At 40.9% G+C, this 18,825-nt stretch overlaps 1 protein-coding gene across 1 annotated transcript in view; it reads left to right on the forward strand.

Moving 5' to 3' along the window:
* The window catches only part of coro7 (coronin 7), a 146,127-nt gene extending 130,587 nt beyond the window's left edge, over positions 1–15,540 (forward strand). Inside the window, exons 17-28 of the mRNA XM_048552707.2 lie at positions 2–110; positions 1,568–1,654; positions 5,520–5,662; positions 6,021–6,125; positions 6,282–6,367; positions 7,295–7,436; positions 7,792–7,881; positions 8,728–8,844; positions 9,345–9,480; positions 13,285–13,376; positions 14,440–14,526; positions 14,876–15,540. Of these exons, the coding sequence (XP_048408664.1) occupies positions 2–110; positions 1,568–1,654; positions 5,520–5,662; positions 6,021–6,125; positions 6,282–6,367; positions 7,295–7,436; positions 7,792–7,881; positions 8,728–8,844; positions 9,345–9,480; positions 13,285–13,376; positions 14,440–14,526; positions 14,876–14,884 (1,203 nt within the window). The 3' untranslated portion in view covers positions 14,885–15,540. The remainder of the gene's footprint in view (position 1; positions 111–1,567; positions 1,655–5,519; positions 5,663–6,020; positions 6,126–6,281; positions 6,368–7,294; positions 7,437–7,791; positions 7,882–8,727; positions 8,845–9,344; positions 9,481–13,284; positions 13,377–14,439; positions 14,527–14,875) is intronic.
* The last annotated feature ends 3,285 nt before the right edge of the window (positions 15,541–18,825 follow it).

The raw sequence follows: 18,825 nt of genomic DNA on the forward strand, positions 1-18,825 counted from the left end.
GCTCTCGAAACCTGGGCGGCTGCCGGACAACTCCCTTCCCACCATCCAGAACAGTGCAGCTGTCACTGACCTCAGCTGGGATCCCTTCAATCGCCGTCGGCTTGCTGCCGGTATTGTTGCATATTTTAGGTTCTGTGCTGTAGCATGCACTGCTGCAGGACAGAATATTTTATCATGACAGCATTTACTTGTAGAAATGTTGTAATATTCTATTACCTTATTATCTTGTTTACTCTGGATTTCAAGAAGTTCTCAACTCTGCAGTCTTCATTGCTTATTCCAAGATGGTTTTCCATGGACTGAGAGGCACTTATCCCACTTGTGCTTTACAACAACCATCTCCTGATGCCATTCTGTCTTCACTTTGGGGGCTGCATTTCTCACATGATTTCTGTTTTCTCACTATCTCCTTCTCCGTCAGTTGGGCTAGTTTCTATTTTAAGTCTGTTCATCCAGTAGCTGGCTGAAGCTATTTTCTGGCTCATTCAGTGATGCCCACTAGTCCACTGAGAAAAGGAAAAAAAAAATATTGCAGGTCTACTGGGAAAGACCAAAGAAATTGGACTAACTGGATTGCTCTTCAAAAGAGTCGATGTCAACTTGATTGTCTAAATTCTCTGTTTATTGAGAGCTGATTTTTTCCTGATGTGTACAGCGTCAAGGCGAAATGGTTATCTGCAATAATGCTGAGTTCAGTTCTTGATACTTTCTATACCAACCTTCACAGACAACACCCCATCACAACAGTTAGCCTGTGCGTAGGTTGATGAATCAATTAATCTATGAAAGTAATCTCTCAAAGATTATGTTTCAACTGGAGGGAGTGTTTGTCACCAGTTTTACAACTTAAAAAGTTGATTTGTGAACACAATAACAGGATTGAGTCCTTACTCACTCAGTGCATTACTTGTCTACAAAGTGAAATGTTTTAAGTAAACAATTCCTAACTTCGAGCCTGACTAGCTCAGTTGGTTGACCTTCAGACTTCTAGTCCGAGAGTCCAGGGTTCAAGTCCCCATCTGTCCAAGGGCTTTTGTGGCAGAGTGATATTAACCCCACCTCTGAGCTAGAAGGTCCAGGATCAAGTTCCACCTGCCCTGGAGGTGTTTCAAAACATGCCCAACAGATTGATGTAAAATAACTGCACCCCTTAACTCAACCACATCCCGGTTTGAACAAATGTCTCTTTATATCTGCTCCAGTGAGACCCCAATTAATACTCTTGACCTCCATATAATTAAATACAATTGTAGACAAATAACCAGAGGGGACAGATTGAAACTAAGTAACTAAAGAACCAACTGCGAGATGATGAAAATCCTCTGCTACGCAGTTAGTAGTTTATGATCTGGAATGCATTGCCTATAGTGTTGATGGAACCAGAATCAGTAATGACTTTCAACAGAGAATTGGATAAGTATTTTAAAAGGAACAATTTGCAGGGGTGTAGGGAATAAATTAATAGCTATGACAAAGAGCTGACACAGGCACAGTTGACTTCAGTGCTGTTTAATTCTGCAAAACTGAAATGCTTCTTACATTGTGTATATTTGACTATTGGTTTCAGCTGGTGAAGATGCAAAGATCCGAATCTGGAGAATTCCAACTGGAGGACTCTCGGGAATTCTTTCTGACCCTGAGCAAACCCTTTCTGGTGAGATGGTGCTGAAAAAATATGCTTTCATCCCCCCAAAGATAGGATGTGAAGCAAATTTACTAAATTTGTTTCACAAGTAGACAGAAGGAAGTGATAATGTTACCGGATAAAGAAAGAGCTAGACAACAGACAAATCTGGATGAGGTTATAATGTAGCCAGGTGGAGTCCTTGATGGTGGAAGTAATGACACTGAGAGTTCTGGTGGGTTTAAGTTCACACCGTTTTTGCAAAGCACCATGTAAAAAGGCGTGAATAGCAGTCAGAGTATAATATGGGTAGAGAACATAAATGTTGAACAAATGGCAGGGACGTTGCTGAAGTAAACTGCTTTCAACCTTGCTGTTGGAAATGCTTTATGCAGTAAGGCAAGTGAGCACTGCCTTACTTTTGTAACCACAGTGATTACATAACTGATCTTCCTCTGAAAGAGTTTCCTCCGATCTGAAACTCAGTTTCACTGGCCTCTTTGCCATACTTGCTTTCATGTTGAAAACAGTTATTATCACCTTTCAATGCCTCAGTGCTAGCTCTAACCAAATAGTTGCAATGGACCCTAAATTGATTATCATTAGGAGATGCTGTACCGTTACAGCCTTTTCATTTGCTTAGCTGATAATCACAAAGAGGCTGAATGGATTGTAGTCGTGCAGGTGAAAATTTACTATTTTTCTACCATACTTTCTATGGTAGTCGCTCTTATTGATACTGACATGAACAGATGTACTTGCAGCAGGCAAATTTACAAGGATGAGGTCAGGAAAGCTCCCCCCTTGTTTTGGTTCCCTCATCAACTGCTGTCGACCCAATTTAGCAGCTATGTCCTCCAGAACTCAACCACCTCAGTAAGTAGGTGGTTTTGCCAAGCCACTGTTGGTGATGGGCTTTGAAGACCCCTTCCAGAGTACGTTCTGTGCCCCTGCCAACTTCACATAGTTCAAGTGGCGTTCGATATGTAGGAGTACTGATTCATCGGCTGAGGACGCAGTATGTGATAAACAGCGTGTTGCCTTTGCCCATGTTTGACTTGACCCCATGAAATTTCATGGGATCCAGAGGTGATGTTGAGGACTCCAAGGGCAACTGTCTTCTGTTTACCACTGTGCTTCCAGTTCTGCTGGGTCAGTCAAGCATATCCACAGAGAGTTATGGTGTTTTCTAGGATGTTGTGTATAACATATGATTCCATGAGTATCACTATACGAGGCCATTGCTTGACTAATCTCTGAGACAGCTCTTGTAATTTACACCCCTGTCCCCAGAGGTTGGTTATTACCAATGTCAGTGGAATTAGCATTGCTTAATCCCTGGTATCAACATCCTGAGGTTACCATTGACCAGAAACAGAACTAGATCAGTCGTATAAATGCTGTGGCTGGTGTAGATCAGAGGTTTGCAATGAGTAACTCCCCACCGTGCTCCCCAGTGCCTGCCCACTATATAAAGGTACAAACTAGGAAAATGATGGAATATTTTCATTTGCTTGGAAGAGTGCAGCTCCAGAAGCACTGAAGAAGCTTGGCACCATCCAGTATAAAGCAGCCCATTTGTAGAGTCATAGTTATACAGCACAGAAATAGACCCTTTGGTCCAACCAGACCATGCCAAACATAATTCCAAACTGTACAAGCTCCACCTGCCTCCTCCTGGCCCATATCCCTCCAAACCCTTCCTATTCATATATCCATTCAAATTCCTTTTAAACATTGTAATTGTACCAACATGTATCACTTCATCAGGAAGTTCATTCCACACGCGAACCACCCTCTTTGTAAAAAAAAAAGTTGCCTCATGTCTTTTTTTAAATCTGTCTTCTCCCACCTAGTCTTGAAATTCCCCGTCTTAGGAAAAAGGTAACTACCATTGACTCTACCTGTACCTGTCATTATTTTATAAACTTCTATCAGGTCACCTCTCAACCTCCTATGAAGTCCCAGCCTATCCTGCCTTTCCTTATAATTCAAACCTTCCATACCTGGCAACATCCTGGTAAATCTCTTCTGAACCGTCTCCAGTTTAATTATATCCTTCCTATAACCTGGTGACCAGAACTGGACACAGTATTCCAGAAGGGGCCTCACCAAGCCCCATACAACCTCAACATTACGTCCCAACATCTAGACTCAAAGGACTGAGCAATGAAGGAAAGCGGTCAAATGTCTTTTTAACCATCCTGTCTATATGTGATGCAAACTTTAAAGAATTACGTACTTGCACTCCTAAATCCCTCTGTTCGCCAACATTACCCAAGGCCCTACCATTAATTGTATAAACCCTACCCTTGTTGTCTGCACCAAAATGCAATACCTTGCATTTATCCAGATTGAACTCCATCTGCCATTTTTCAGCCCATTGACCCATTTGGTCAAGATCCCTTCGTAATCTTAGAAATCCTTCTTGACTCTCTACAGTACCACCAAATTTTGTGTCATCCACAAACTTACTAACCATGCCTTCTATATTCTCATCCAAATCATTTATGGAAATGAGAAACAAATGAGGACACAGAACTGCTCCCTGTGGAGCACCGCTGGCAACAGGCACCGCATCCTCAAACACTCACACTTCCACCACTGACACTCAGCAGCAGTAGTGTTGTACCCTCTAGAAGATGCACTGCAGAAATCCAATAAGACTCCTTGAACAGAACTTTCCAAACTGATGATCACTACCATCTAGAAGGACAAGGACAGCAGATTCATCAGAACATCACCATTTGCAATTTCCCTTCTTAGCCACTCACCACCCTTATTTGGAAACACATCACCAATCCTTGTGTTGTTGGACTAAAATCCTAGAACTCCTTCCCTAACAGCATTGTGGGTCTACTTACATAGATGTTGGCTGCAGTGGCTCAAGATATCCTGTGATTAAATGAATTAAAAAACTCACCAACTTTATTCAACAGTACTTTCTAATCCCACACAATTTAACACCTAGAAGGGCAAGGGTAGAAATGTGCAGAAACCCTACCATCTGCAAGTTCCTCCCCAAGTCTCTCACCATCCTGAATCACTTCCTTCACTAGGTCAAAATCCTCAAACTCCCTAATAGCCCTGTGGGTGTCCCTACATGACATGGATTGCAGTGCTTTAAAAAGGTGCACCACCATCACCTCAAGGGCAATTACAAATTGGCGTCTGGGTGTGGACATATAAGAGGAGGTACTGAAATCGCCCTAATTCTATCAGTAGGGTACTGGGTGTAGTCATGGTTAGGATGCACCATTCATGATGTATCCTCTTCCTCTTGTGAGCTCTCCATCCAAAGACACAAACTAAAATTTTGGAAATAAAACAAAACAAAATGTTGTTACCTAAAGCATTGTAAAGTTGCAGCAGTAACACCAGAGAATGAAAATGGGCAGCACAAATGAAGTCAGGCAGCAAGTGACCCTGAGGGCAAAGATGAGTTAATGACTGAGATCTTGTGTAAAAGTAACAGGCTTGAAATATTTGCTTGTGGGGTGAGGACAGCTAGGGCTGGCCACTATTCTCTTGCCCATCCCTAGTTGTCCTTGAGGAGATGGTGGTAAACTGCCACCTTGAACTGCTACAGTCTACATGCTGTAGGTTGACCCACAATGCTCTCTTAGGGAGGGAATTGCAGGATTTTAACCCAGTGACCGTGAATGAACAGTGATATTTTCAAGTTAGGATGGTGAGTGGCTTGGAGGGGAACTTGTTCCCATATATCTGCTGCCCTTGTCCTTTTAGGTGAAAGTGGTTGTGGGTTTGGTATGTTCTGTCTAAAGATCTTTGAGTGGTTTATGAATTATAATGTAGCTATGGTTTTGACTACATGTGTAATTCGGAAACTCAATGCCAATTATTGTGCTAAGTGTCTGTTTCTTTTCTTTACCAGGTCATACAGAGAAAATCTATTCCATCAAGTTCCACCCACTGGCATCTGATATCTTGGCTTCATCCTCCTATGACATGACTGTGAGGATTTGGGACATCAGTTCGGGAAAAGAAGAGATAATACTGAAGGGACATACTGAGCAGGTATACTAAACTTGAAACTTTGGGAAGTGAGACAAAGTATTACAACGACTTTTTCCTTCGTATTGTGAAGGTGAGATTATATTTTGCACTGGCCTGGTCTGAAGTTGATGGAAATTTTCACTGTGTTTTTGGGTCATACACTCACTGCCTTCCCTATTTGACCTTGTAGTTCCAGTGGAATTCTCTGAATATTTTGTCCAGGTTTTTTTTATTGTCTTCCATGTTCTTTCTCTTACACTTAAGCTCTTCTTATTTTTCTTGCATATGTTTTTTTTTAATCTGCTGTGTATTTGGTCTTACTCTCATGCTCTGTCACTTCCTATACTTTTTTTTAAAAAAATACTTTGTTTTTATCCAGATCTTCAGCCTGTCCTGGAGTCCTGATGGGCAGCAACTGGCAACAGTCAGCAAAGATGGCAAAGTTCGAGTGTATGATCCTCGACGTTCAGTAAACCCTGTGCAGGTAATGACCACTTCCTCTGACAACATGCAAACTCTCGCTATCTGTTTTCAGTTTAAATTTTGGGCTATCTTTCTCTGACCCTTCGTATGCCTGTACATGGAATTGCTTTATTAGCTATGACGATGTGGATTGCACTTTTTTTGTTTCCATTTGCAGGAAGGACCAGGACCTGTAGGCAGTCGGGGAGCACGGATCTTGTGGGTAAGCGACGGACGATATCTGCTGATATCTGGCTTTGACAGGTAAATAAGAAATAATAAAATGACACCTTGGGGTTGGACAATTGCGAAATAGGACGAGGATTAAAGTAAACAAAGAACTTGCATTTCCATATTACTTGCCACAATTTTGTAGCACCCCAAAGTTCTTTATGGAAAATTAGATATTTTTGAAAGGGTTTCTATGTAATGTAGACAAAATACAGCAGGCTAGTGGACACCAATCTTCCCCCACGCAGCTTTGTTTTCAAATTAACCTCCTTGGATGCTATTACATAGCTTAGGAGCAGGTGGGACTTGAATCTGGGCCTCCGTAGGGACATTATCATTGACCATAAGACCATACCCACAAGAAGCAATGTGATGACGACTAGGTAATCTCTTCTTGTGATGATAGTTGAGGGACAAATATTGGTCAGAAGCCCAGAAGAAATTCCTCTGTTCTTGTTCAGAATAGGGCCTTGGAATATTTCATGTTCATTTTAGGCGGCAAATTAAAGTGCAACACTTACTCAGTAGAACCCCTCTGACTGTCCACATTTTGCACTTAAGTATCGGGAATGGTCTTGAACCTTCATCCTATGCTTGCCACTGAGACGTAGCAACACGTTGTGGAAGGAGTACGGGTTTACGAATATGTCAGTGGAGTACGGAGAGGAAAGAGTGGGTAGCTTTATTTTGCTTGATTGGTTCAATTTGCCATCTAGCGTGATTTTATGTAAAAACGCATCACATGGTTATGGAATGGTACATGATTGTGGAATCAGTTCTTCAAAATCTCAAGCTGCAGATGATCTCTGGGACTGCATGGGATTATTAGAACAGCAGTGCCTTCAATTACAGCTTCTGAATTGGGAGTTGGATTTTGTGTCTCCCGCCAACTAAATTATGTTGAGTAAAATGCAAGCCCTTTGAGAATTCAACCTGACAGCTCTGTGTTTTGTGTTGCAGCCGCAGTGAGAGACAGATCTCCCTCCATGATGCGGGGTCCTTGGCACTGGGACCACTAGCAACCACTGACATCAATGCAGCACCATCCACTCTCATTCCTTTCTATGATGACGATACCAGCATTGTCTATCTCACAGGCAAGGTCAGTATTAGGGACACTCCTGCCATTGCAGCTGATTGCTGAGGCCTCACCTTCCCCAGTCAATCACCAAGGCTGTGTTAGGTAGCTTACTGCTCAAAACGTAAGCTGTTATGTTACTTAGTTTGCTCACTGACTGTGTACCTGGATGATAGCTTGCTAGTTCACTAACTGAAATGTTAGGAGCCAGTTGCTGGGTGACTGATCAGATTACTGGGAGTCAAGTTGCTGGGCAACTGACCAAGTTGCAGGGTAACTGGTTGGATTGCTCAATGACGAGGTTTGAAGTGACAGGTATTGCTCAGTGTCAAGATGTGTTGTCACTTCTTTTAACACGAATGATGCTGCTTTCTAACAGGGTGATACGAGGGTCCATATCTATGAGATTCAGACTGAAGCGCCATATTTCCTGCAGTGCAGTAGTTTCAATTCCACTGAACCACACAAGGTAAGATTCAAGTTTTACTGCAGTACTGATGTAGTAGAAAACAGCACTAGCAATTAAGTGTCCCATCCTCTTCTGTTGAGTTATTAGACACAGTCATTTTGGGCCATGTGTAAAAAGGAGGAACAATTGTGTGAAGAGTGGTGAGAAATGGTGATTTTCATTGCTGGTGGGACAGTTTGGGGAATATAGAGAGGGTCAGCTAAATTGGGAGTCAGGGTGCTGTCTGTATCTTTCCTGCAGTCCTAAGTCATTTTGTTTGGTTTTTACATGTTCATATACTCAATCTTAGCTAATCCAACGACATTTTCTGAAATTAAATGTGGAATTTGAGGATGAGTGTTTAACTTTATCCATGTAGTTTACTCGCTGGTGCAGGATTAACTAATCAGAATCCTGCACCTGCACTTCAGTGAATACCCAGTGTCCAGGGGTAGTGACAAGGAGAGGTAGCTGTGTTCTGGAGGCAGGACCCCTCAGTTACACCTAAATCTTGAGTATAACACTGATGTCACATAAACACCTCAGGCAACACTGATTAACTTGAAGCAGGATGGTTTCTGAATGTTTTAAGATAAGAAGAATGGGGCATAAGAACTGAGGGAGAAATTGTGCAGTTGAGGTGGATGTAAGGAAAGGAATGAAAATTCTGGAAGGGTAAATCTGATGAAAAATGGGAATGGAGAGGATAGGATGGGAAAATAAAGGGTATTGCGTGGGATTACCAGCTGATTTGCAGAAGACTGTTATAACAATAATGGAATTAATTTGTTTTCTCACTTATTCAAGCCACAAATTCACTGCGACCTTGTATAAATTAAGTTGCCATCCTTATTTGGCCCACTCTAGGGACTCTGCTTTCTGCCAAAGACTGAATGCAATGTGAGGGAAGTGGAAATTGCACGAGCCTTGCGTCTGGGGCACAATTCCTTAGAGTCCATTATTTTTACAGTTCCACGAGTTAAGGTGAGAATTTCAACATTGACTTAGAAACGTGGGAGCTTCGGGCTGTCTGGGCTGATACTCTGGCACAGGGCTAAATACATCAGATTCTGTATAGTTCATTTATTTGGTGCAAGAGATCATCTCCATCAGGACTGAAGTTCCTGATTGAGCAGTGTATTTGATTCTTTGGGATTGGATTTGGAGGTGAAAAGCTTCTTTATGTAGACTCCAGTCCGGACATAGCAAGCAGCTGTCTCAGTCTGATGTGAGAATTAAACTGGCTCCAGCATATTCCATGCTACTGTCAATATTATGCCTGCTCTTATCTAATCTGTTTTAGTGTGAGAGATGGGTCTACTCCAATCTAACCCATTCTGGTATGGGACCTGTTCCAGTTTATCTAGACTGGTGTAATGTTGGACTCTGAGCAGATTCTGTTAGTTCTAATATCTGAGATTTTCTCAGCAACTTACTTTTTCCTTGCAGCTATTTTTCATGTTCCTTTTTCTATTGCATCACAGAAAGAGTTTTTCCAGGATGACGTTTTCCCTGATACCACAATGTGGTGGCGACCCGTGCTCTCAGCCTCTGCCTGGCTGGCAGGTTCCAATGGACAGCACAAGAAGATGAGCCTGAAGCCTGCAGACATGATCCCAGGTGCCTGTAATTCCCCACTCTCTCACCCCTTTTTCCCCATTATAGTCTATCATTAAAGAAGAAATAGAAGGACATTTAGACCCACTTAATGCCATCAAACTGCATCATCAAGGTGAAAGGAAATAGTTCTTTGAGGATAAAACAACAGATCTAATAAAAGGGGAACTAATAGATCAGTGTACAAGGGTCCCTATTGTATGATTTTCAGGCTTATGAATATGGTCCCATACAAGGGTGTAATTTTAAAGACCTGACATACAAAGATTTCTCATTTTTAGGAATGGCTCCTGCACCATGTTCTGATTTTCATGCAAATAGACTTAAGAAGGACTCAAGAACATAACCTGTTCTCAACCCAGGTACTACTTGTACTTTGACTTCTAGAAGGCATTCAGTAAGGTGCCACCAAAAGGGTTTTTGCACAAGAATGGAGCTCAAAGTATTTGGGGTAATGTACTAGCAAGAATTGAGGAGTGGTTAATACACTGAAGACTGAGAGTCAGGATTAATGAGTCGTTTTTGCATCGTAACAATGTGTTTCATGGATGATTAATGGATCTTTTTCCAAGGATTATACCTAGGGCCTCAATTACTTTCTACCTATGTTACTTGTTATCTATATATTTAGGAGAGGGCAGAGAGTAACCCTCTGCTGCTGTTATAAAAATCAAGCAGGTGGTCATAATAAAATCAAAATACTGTGAATGCTAGAAACCTGAAATAAAAACAGTAAGTGCTGGAGAAACTCAGCATCTGGCATCTGTGGACAGAGAAATAAAATTAACATTTTAAGTCCAATATGACTTCTTCAGAACTGAAGAGAGGGTTACAGGGTTAGGGGAGCGCAGTGGGTCTGGATGTGTTGGATTGAGGACATAAAGAATCTGTAATCATACATAAAATGTAAAAATACATTTAGGTTGAGTGTGTGGTAAAACCTTGGCAGATGGAGTTTTAATTTGGGAAAGTGTGAAGTTGTGCACTTTGGTGAAAGAATGAAAGTGCATACTACTATTTTAATTGATGAGAAAGACTCCCCCAAAAAAACATGGATCTGGGTATTCTCGTGTGTGAAATACAAAATTAACATGTAAATGCAGCAAATAATTAAGAAAGCAAATTGAATTTTCGCCTATATTGCTGAGGGTTTTTGAATTTTAAAAATAGGCAAGCCATGTTGCAACTATACAGGGTATTTGTGAGGTCAAAACCGTACATTATACTTAAGGTGGGGCCTTGATGCTGAGTTTCTCCAGTACCTATTGTTTCTATTTCAGGTTCTAGCATTCACAGTACTTAAGAAAGGATGTACTGGCTTTGAAGACAGTTCAGAAGAGCAAGGCTAATTCCTGAGGTGAAGGAGTTGACTTGTTAGGAATGATCATGCTAAACAATTTAGAAGAATGAAGTGATCTTATTGAAACATACAAAATTCTGAGAGGAAACAAAAACAGAAATTGCTGAAAAAGCTCAGCAATTGTGGTGGAGAAAGCAAAGCTCATGTTTCAGGTCTTTCTTCAAAAGATTCTGAGAGGACTTCATGGGACAGATGTTCAGAAGATGTTTCCACTTGTAGGGAAATCTTAAAGTAGGGCATATAATTAAGAATAATTGGGACACTCATTTTAAACTGAGATGCATAGCATCATCGGATCCCTACAGCTATTCAGAGAGAAAACCAACCTTCTGAGGAGCATCCCACCCAGGTCCTGGCGCTGTGTGGCAGCAGTGCTAACCACTGAGCCACCATGCTACCCCATAAGAATTTTTTTCTCAAAGCATGGTGAATATTTGGAATTTCTACCATAAGAGAGGTGATCACTGAAAGTACTTAAAGATGTGGATAGATTCTTGTATTATCAGTGTGTTGAGGGCTGTGAGGTGCTGGGTTGAAAGAGGAATTGAGCTCTAGTGCAAATCAGCCACGATCTTATCAAATGACATGGGCAGGCTTGCAGGGCCAAATGACCTGCTTCTGCTCCTACTACTTATGTTCTTATAGGTCAATGCTGTGTGATGGGTAAAAAGGAACGAACAGCTGTGTAGGAGAAAATTGACCTATGTTCCACAAGGGTAGGTGCCACCATCTTATCTCTACTATCTACCACTGAGGGCCACCTCTCACTCTAACAGTGCCACTGCACACACATCTTACCAAAGCTCATGGACTGTAGTTCTCACTATTGCATGCTTCCACCCCACCCTCCCAAATTACGAACCCTTCCTGCTCTCTGCACTTCCAGCTTGTTCACTGGGGAATCTCACCACTTCCCCTGCTCCAGCCTCACCATTAGCTACTTTTTCATACGTTTCCACAATATTCAGTCCATCACTTTGTGTTATTGCAGGAACATTTGGCCCAGACCAACACTGATGTCTCCACAGGCTTTCAACTGGCATACTTGTAATTGCCAGACTGGTTACATTTAATCTGCAGGACTGATTATGGCCAATCCCCTGGAGTGAAATTGGACGAACTCTGAACTGACTGTGACAGTATCCTACTGACTGTCATCCTCCTTCACCCCACAAAGGACTGCTCCCCTTTGACTTTCACACATAGCCATTTGTTTGTTGCACATGCAGTGTGTTTGCAGTGTAAGCTGCAGGGATATGCTCTTGGTGTGACATTGAGCTAACACAGTGACATTTTTACCCCCTTTATGCTTTAGTGTTCCTTATTATGACAAGCTGCCTGCCCTCCTCTTCTAGGCTAAAAAAGCAATGCAAGCCACAGAGGCTGTTACTCTACAACTAAGCACAAAGTAGGTGTGCGTTAAGCAATCAAGCTAAGAGCCATAAAATACATCATGTTCATGTGCATAAGATGCATGCGTGACCCTGCTTGCAAAATGATGTTGTAAAAGCATGCAATTCTGAGGTGTCCCTGAGCTCCAAAGTAAATTCCTGAAAGAATGGTGTGGTGAGGCTGTTGGTTTGTCATTGCCAACGTAGGTGGATGAAGAGTAGAGGAGGATGGTGACCGTGTAGCATGCAGGGATGTTGTGATGAAGACAGTTGGATAAAACCCAGCACAAGGAATCAGCAGAAATAATGGGAACTGCAGATGCTGGAGAATCCAAGGTAACAAAGTTCTCTGATGAAGGGTCTAGGCCAGAAACGTCAGCTTTTGTGCTCCTGAGAGGCTGCTTGGCCTGCTGTGTTCATCCAGCTTCACACTTTGTTAACAAGGAATCAGCAAGCTGCAGTCACCAGATACCCACACTGAAAATTACAAGTCGGAATTCGCACCCTTTCATTTATCAGGGAAGGAATGGAGAATTGGAAGTGGTATAGAAATGAGGCGAGTGGAGGTTAATGAAATGCAATTAATGGAAATAAGTTCATCACTGTTTACTAGCAAGATTCTAAAGTTGCTGTTCTGGCCCAAGAAGAAAATCAAATCTTCTTCGCTACATCAAGATTCTGACTGTTTTTGTTACTTAAGCTTCCCTACCCACAGCTTCAGTTGGATAACACACCACTTTCTACTCCTTCCACAGTCTGTATGTGCATGGCTGTATGCACACATGTATACCCAGCAAAGATGCATAACTAAACACACTTTTGTGTACTTAATTAAGGACCACTTCTCTTCCATGCCCACACATAGACTAATAACAATTTTATATTCGTTCTACAAGGTACTGTTCCCTAGTCCTCATCTGTCAGCTAATTAAAGAATGCTCTGGTATGCTACCATCTTGTAATGTGAGGTGTTGGCTGCAAATGCAAACCTGTGTGCCCCACCTGTGAATGTTGGTAGCTGCAGTATCTGATTTTAATGGTGTGTCTGTCCTGTAGTGAGTGAAGCTCCTAAAGAGGTGCCAAACAGGAAATACAAGCCCTCAGCTTTCTACCTAGAAGAGAAAACGGATGAGGAGAAAAAGGAAGAGGTACTATATAATCATATAATTATAACCATACTGTAATGCTCCTTCCTCTCAGTTTATCCTTCCAACACAGTCTGTCAACCTCCCTTTCATTCAGCTTGTCTCTCTTTTTCTCTATTTATAATCTCTCTCATTGTTATTTCCTCTCTTCCTTTTCACACTCAGTCTTCCTGATTCAAACTATCCTTTTCTGTTACTGTCACCTAGTGACTTATGTACACCCAGTAACTGCATTGCTTTCTGTCTCTCCTCCTCACCCGACTTTCCCCTCTCTAACTCCACTCTCTCATTCTCTAATTCTACCCTTTCAAGTATCCCTAATCTTAATCATTGAAAATTGCTGGCTATGCCATAAACTGCTTAGGTACTATTTTCTGGAATTCTACGCCTAAATTGCATTTTCTCTGCCATCTAACTTTGTGGTTTCGTGTTAAGTTCTGCTTGAAAATAATTCTGAGGCACATTGCGGTGTTACAATTACAATTACCTTTTTAAAGAGACAAATATGTATGTTCTGTTGCCTGTTCCCATCTCAGTCACCTCACCTGCTGTGGTTGTCATTTGTTCCATGTTTCACACTGGACAATGATTTATTCAGTGTTTTCAGCACCCTGGATAGATGGTTACTGTGAGATTGACCACAGAATGGAGTGAAAATTGGAATTAATTTTCCCACAGGTCTGTCGATGCTGAAGAGTTAACTGAAATTTTCAACACTGAAATAGTTTGATTTTTGATAGGTAACGAGAGCTATGGCAGTTCAGTGGAGTTGAGCATAGATAGCCATGAGATAGCTGAATGAAAGAAAAGTTTATAGAGCTGAATACTGTCCTTCTCCTTCTCTTGCACAATTAAGTCCAGTCTTAGTGTCGGTCTCAGTCAGTGGGATGAGTGCTGCTGAAATGCTGCCATTTCCTCTTTGAAATTTATTAGCTTTCCAACAGAAAGGATTCATAAAACCATTCAAGATGTAAGGGTCAATCCTCTTGTGTAGAGAAGTGACCAGCTGGTCTCCGTTGAATAGGTGATAGTGTGACCGGTGTCTCACTCTCTTTACTCCTTCCAGCTGCTAAGTGCCATGGTGGCAAAGCTTGGGAACTTGGATGATCCCCTACCTCAGGACTCGTTTGAAGGAGTGGATGAAGATGAATGGGTAAGTGCAGTCAGTTCTGCACTGTTGCTACCAAACTACCTGATAGGCAAAGTGATGTGTATTTTCTGTATTTTGCATTGATAATGTGCAGGAAACTCTGGGTTCACCAGCAGTAGCTTTGCATTTCCCAGCTGATCTAAGACTGTGGGCTCCTTGTTTGGGATCTTTTGATATTGAATTGTATATCAGTGCATTCAAGATTGTAGTTTGCATGGGAGAGCAGTACAGCTTATATCAACAAGGGAGATCAAGTGTCATTATTATCTTCAGTCTTGACAATATAAAATGGTACACTAGCTTTTCAGCACTGTGGCTGAGAAACTAACCAATTTCTTTCCTGCTATTTCAGGATGACTAAATTTCAACTGAAGACATCTCTACAGTACTTCATCTCCTGATGGACCCTCCTGTTGGTGGAGCCACAGCTTCCTGCTTCATCAAATGTCATTAATCACAAGCCTGTTAATGAGCAAGAGAGCGTCTCCATCACCCCACTCACTTGCAACATTTCCCTTGCTCACTTTCATCCATCTCTCGCTCATTTTCAGCATCTCGCTCATTCACTCACACCATAACTCCGTTACCCATTTGTAGCACGTTTCCCTTGCCCACTTGCAGAGCAAATTTCCCTCTCATTCACCACATGTCTCCTTTGCTTACCCATGTAACATATTTCCCTCCCTCACTCATTCTCAGATCAGATCCAACATCACTCATAGAATGCCTTTCTTTCTTTAAGGAAGTCTTGCCCACTCCTGGTTCGTACTCAGTGTGTTGGAAATGCAAGGAAGGCATCAGTGAGTTGCATTTGTCAGCATCTTCACTGGCATTCCTTTCTCAATTTTCACATTCACAACCACATTTCCTTCATGCACCCCTGCCACAGATGCACTTGCTCTCCCTCTCCCTCAATGCCCCACTTCATGCAGAGTTATGCGATGGGTCAGTATGCTGCGTTGTTGCAAGTTTCATTCCTGTTCATAAATGTGCATTTATTAAAAAAGATAATAAAAAGAGTAAGAATTGTCCTATTTTTCTTTTCCTCTGGAGGATTGTGCATAAGAGTGGTGGGCACTTGATAATAAATTTAAAACAAAAAACTAATTATCACTTTGTGGAGATGGCTCATACAGTGTCCCATGACTGGTTTGGAGGGGACTCTGACCCAGTCACAGTGACTTTTTACTGACCCCTGACTGATCTGGGCATGACTGCATGACCTACTTACAATTATGCTGTTTACCTGCATGGGCAATGACTCCCTGTCCTCTCACATTGACCCTTCCATTGGTCTGGACACTGACACCCAGTCACATTCTCTGTTGAGTCCTCTTAACAGGAAATCCAGCCAACAAATCCCAAGTGTCACATGATCAAAATCTCATTCTGGCAAAGTGATCATTAACCAGTGTCATGCTTGACAAAAGATATTACATTAAAAATTTTGATTATTCAAACAATATTTGGTGAGCAAGTAAATAGGATGTTATTGAAGTTGTCATCTGAAGCAAGCTAAAGCCTTTCAATTCCTTGCTTGTCAATCTATTGTAAATACCATTTAAATTTTTTTATTGAAAAGTAGGCATTGCTGGCAAGGTCAGTATTTATTGCCTGTCCTTAATTTTCCTTGCAATGGTAATGGGGAGGCACCTTCTTGAAGTCCCTGTGGAATGGATGGAGCGCTTTTTGAGTGTACAACAGTGTCTGCACTTCAAAGAAATTGATTTAAATGTTCAGTGTTGACATATAAGGATTTGCAAAGACTTTTTTCTGCTGATTATGTGTTGTAATATATGCACCATGTTGTCTATCAATTTATGTTTCAGTATTAAATGGACACATGGTTAAGTATTATACTAATCCGATAGAAGATCAAGAATGGAAAGTCTCTGAAAAGGGAATGCTTTTTAGGTGCCTTAACTGAATTTTCCAGTAACAGATTGTGACTTGCTCACTGTAGTCAAAGCTTTAATTAGACATTGCTGAGGAAAGAAGGACAAGTGGAATACTCTTTGGTTAAATGCTACAGAATAGTAAATTCATTTTAATTATTTAGAACACTCCCAGTTACAGAAAATGACTAAAATGATATTATTTAGGATTAACACATGTTCACAACTATTTATAGCATCTAAGAGGAGCTTCATTTTATAAAACACAATCAGTTAGTCTTTTCTGAATACAGTTAAGCGGCTATTTGAAGGGATGTCTATTTTAAGAAACTAATCTTAGGATTAAAGGACAAAGCTCTACGTAAGTTCTTATTCTGTTCAAACCAAACAACTGGTAATGAGACAGACTATTTATTATACGGTATTTTGAGAAATAAAGCTAATTGATTAAATCACCAGCAGATGGCATCTACATCATTTGTAGTTTTTGTTTCTAAACAAGTTGCTGTGGGGCAGTAGTTTCTGGCAAGTATGAAAATCCCAGGGACATCTCTTTAAAAAGAAGTGCTGCAAATATACTAAACTCAACAGGCACATCATCTATGAAGGGATCCTGATATTGAATCACCCAGTGCAAGAAGTAGTAGCAAGGTTGGAGGAACTCCCCATAGGCCTGATTCTGGATTGGATCATCCACAGATAAACAGGACCCATGGAGGAGGTCTCCCAGGTGAACCATGTGATGGAAATTACAGGGTGTGTAGTCAACAATGCAAACTACTATTTAATTTCATATTTTCTTTTGCCTTTTTCTTTAGTTTTCTTTTAGTTGTGCCACTTTATTTTAAATAAAATGACATTTCAGTGGACGTCCCTCTTTTCTCTGAATCAGGAAGTTGTGGGTTCATATCCCACTATATAGATCTGAATAATATGTCTTTTTTTTCCACGGATGCCTCTTTCAAGCCCTTGCTAGGTTTCTCCACTGTCATTTATAACTCCTTATAACTCTCATCCACTAACCATAGCAACATCCTCGTAAATCTTTTCTGAACCCTTTCAAGTTTCACAACATCCTTCCTGTAGCAGGGAGACCAGAATTGCACACAATGCTCTGAAAGTAGCTGGACTAATGTCCTTATTAGCTGCAATATAACCTCTCAACACTTGTAAGAAAAATTCAAAGAATGTGCCTCGTCTATTTGATTAATCGCTTGTAAATGTTGCCAGTCTCCTGGCCTGAGTCAAATTTGTTTACTATCTTTCCTACATTATTACTGACAAAATTTAATTAAGTCTTGTCTGAGAAAGAAGCAGACCATCCTCAAAGTAAGCTTACTGGAAGCAATGTGGCAGTGAGTTAAATACTAAAAATAATTTAATTTAATTTAATCTTATTCAGAAAAGTACTTGATCTCAAATTCTTTCAAAACATTTCAAATAAAAATGTCTGGTTTATTTGATTAATCTTTTATAAGCTGGTTCTAGTCTTCTGACCTGAATAAAAATGTTCAATATCTTTCCTATTTTGCCATTTATAAAGTTTAATAGCTTAGCCTATTATCAAAGTCCCTGACTGACTGGTGTCTGTGTCCAGAAGTGACACAAGATAAGAACAGGAGAGACCACTCAACCCTTAAACTTGTTCCACTAGTCAGTGTGATAACGGCTGATCTTACCTTCACCTTTAGTCCCAAATTTCTTGATAACTTTAGTTAACAATCGATTATTCTCATGTATAAAATTATAAGTTGATCTACAATGAGGGGAGGTGGTGGCATTGTAGTAAGGTTACTGGACTAGTAATCTAGAAGCCCAGACTTTTGCAGAAGAGACGTAATCAAGTCCCGCCACTGCAGCTGCTGGAGTTTAAAATCAATTCATAAGTCTCGACTTTAAAATACTAGTTTCAGAAATAGGCTGAAGACACATTCAATTCACCAGTGTCCTTACCTGGTCTGGCACTGCAATGCAGTTGACTCTTAACTGCCTTCTGAAATGGCAATAAACATGTATTGAAAGAATAAAGAAAAAGAATGCTGTGTTCAGAAAGAAAGCATCCCAAACCTGTCACTTTTTTGCATGAAGAAGTGTTTTATAATTTCATTGCTGAAAGATCAGGCTCAAATTTTTGTCCATGCCCCCACTCTGAGGCTCCTAATTAGGGGAAATTATTTATCCTAATCTTTTCCTTGATGTGATGGAATTACTTATATTGAAAGCTGAAGGAACCTTAAGCCATATGTACACAAACTGGGGCATTAATTCAGTTTAAACAGTTGATAACAAATGGACAACTTGTTTACACCCCATTCTCTATTCATTTATTTACATCTTCTTGAAAAGATATTACCTCTGTTAATTCTGCATTCCTTCAACATTGCACAGATGGTGTGATCATGGAGTG

This window comes from Stegostoma tigrinum, chromosome 23 (genome assembly GCF_030684315.1).
Source record: "Stegostoma tigrinum isolate sSteTig4 chromosome 23, sSteTig4.hap1, whole genome shotgun sequence".
In the NCBI taxonomy this organism is placed as follows: Eukaryota; Metazoa; Chordata; class Chondrichthyes; order Orectolobiformes; family Stegostomatidae; genus Stegostoma; species Stegostoma tigrinum.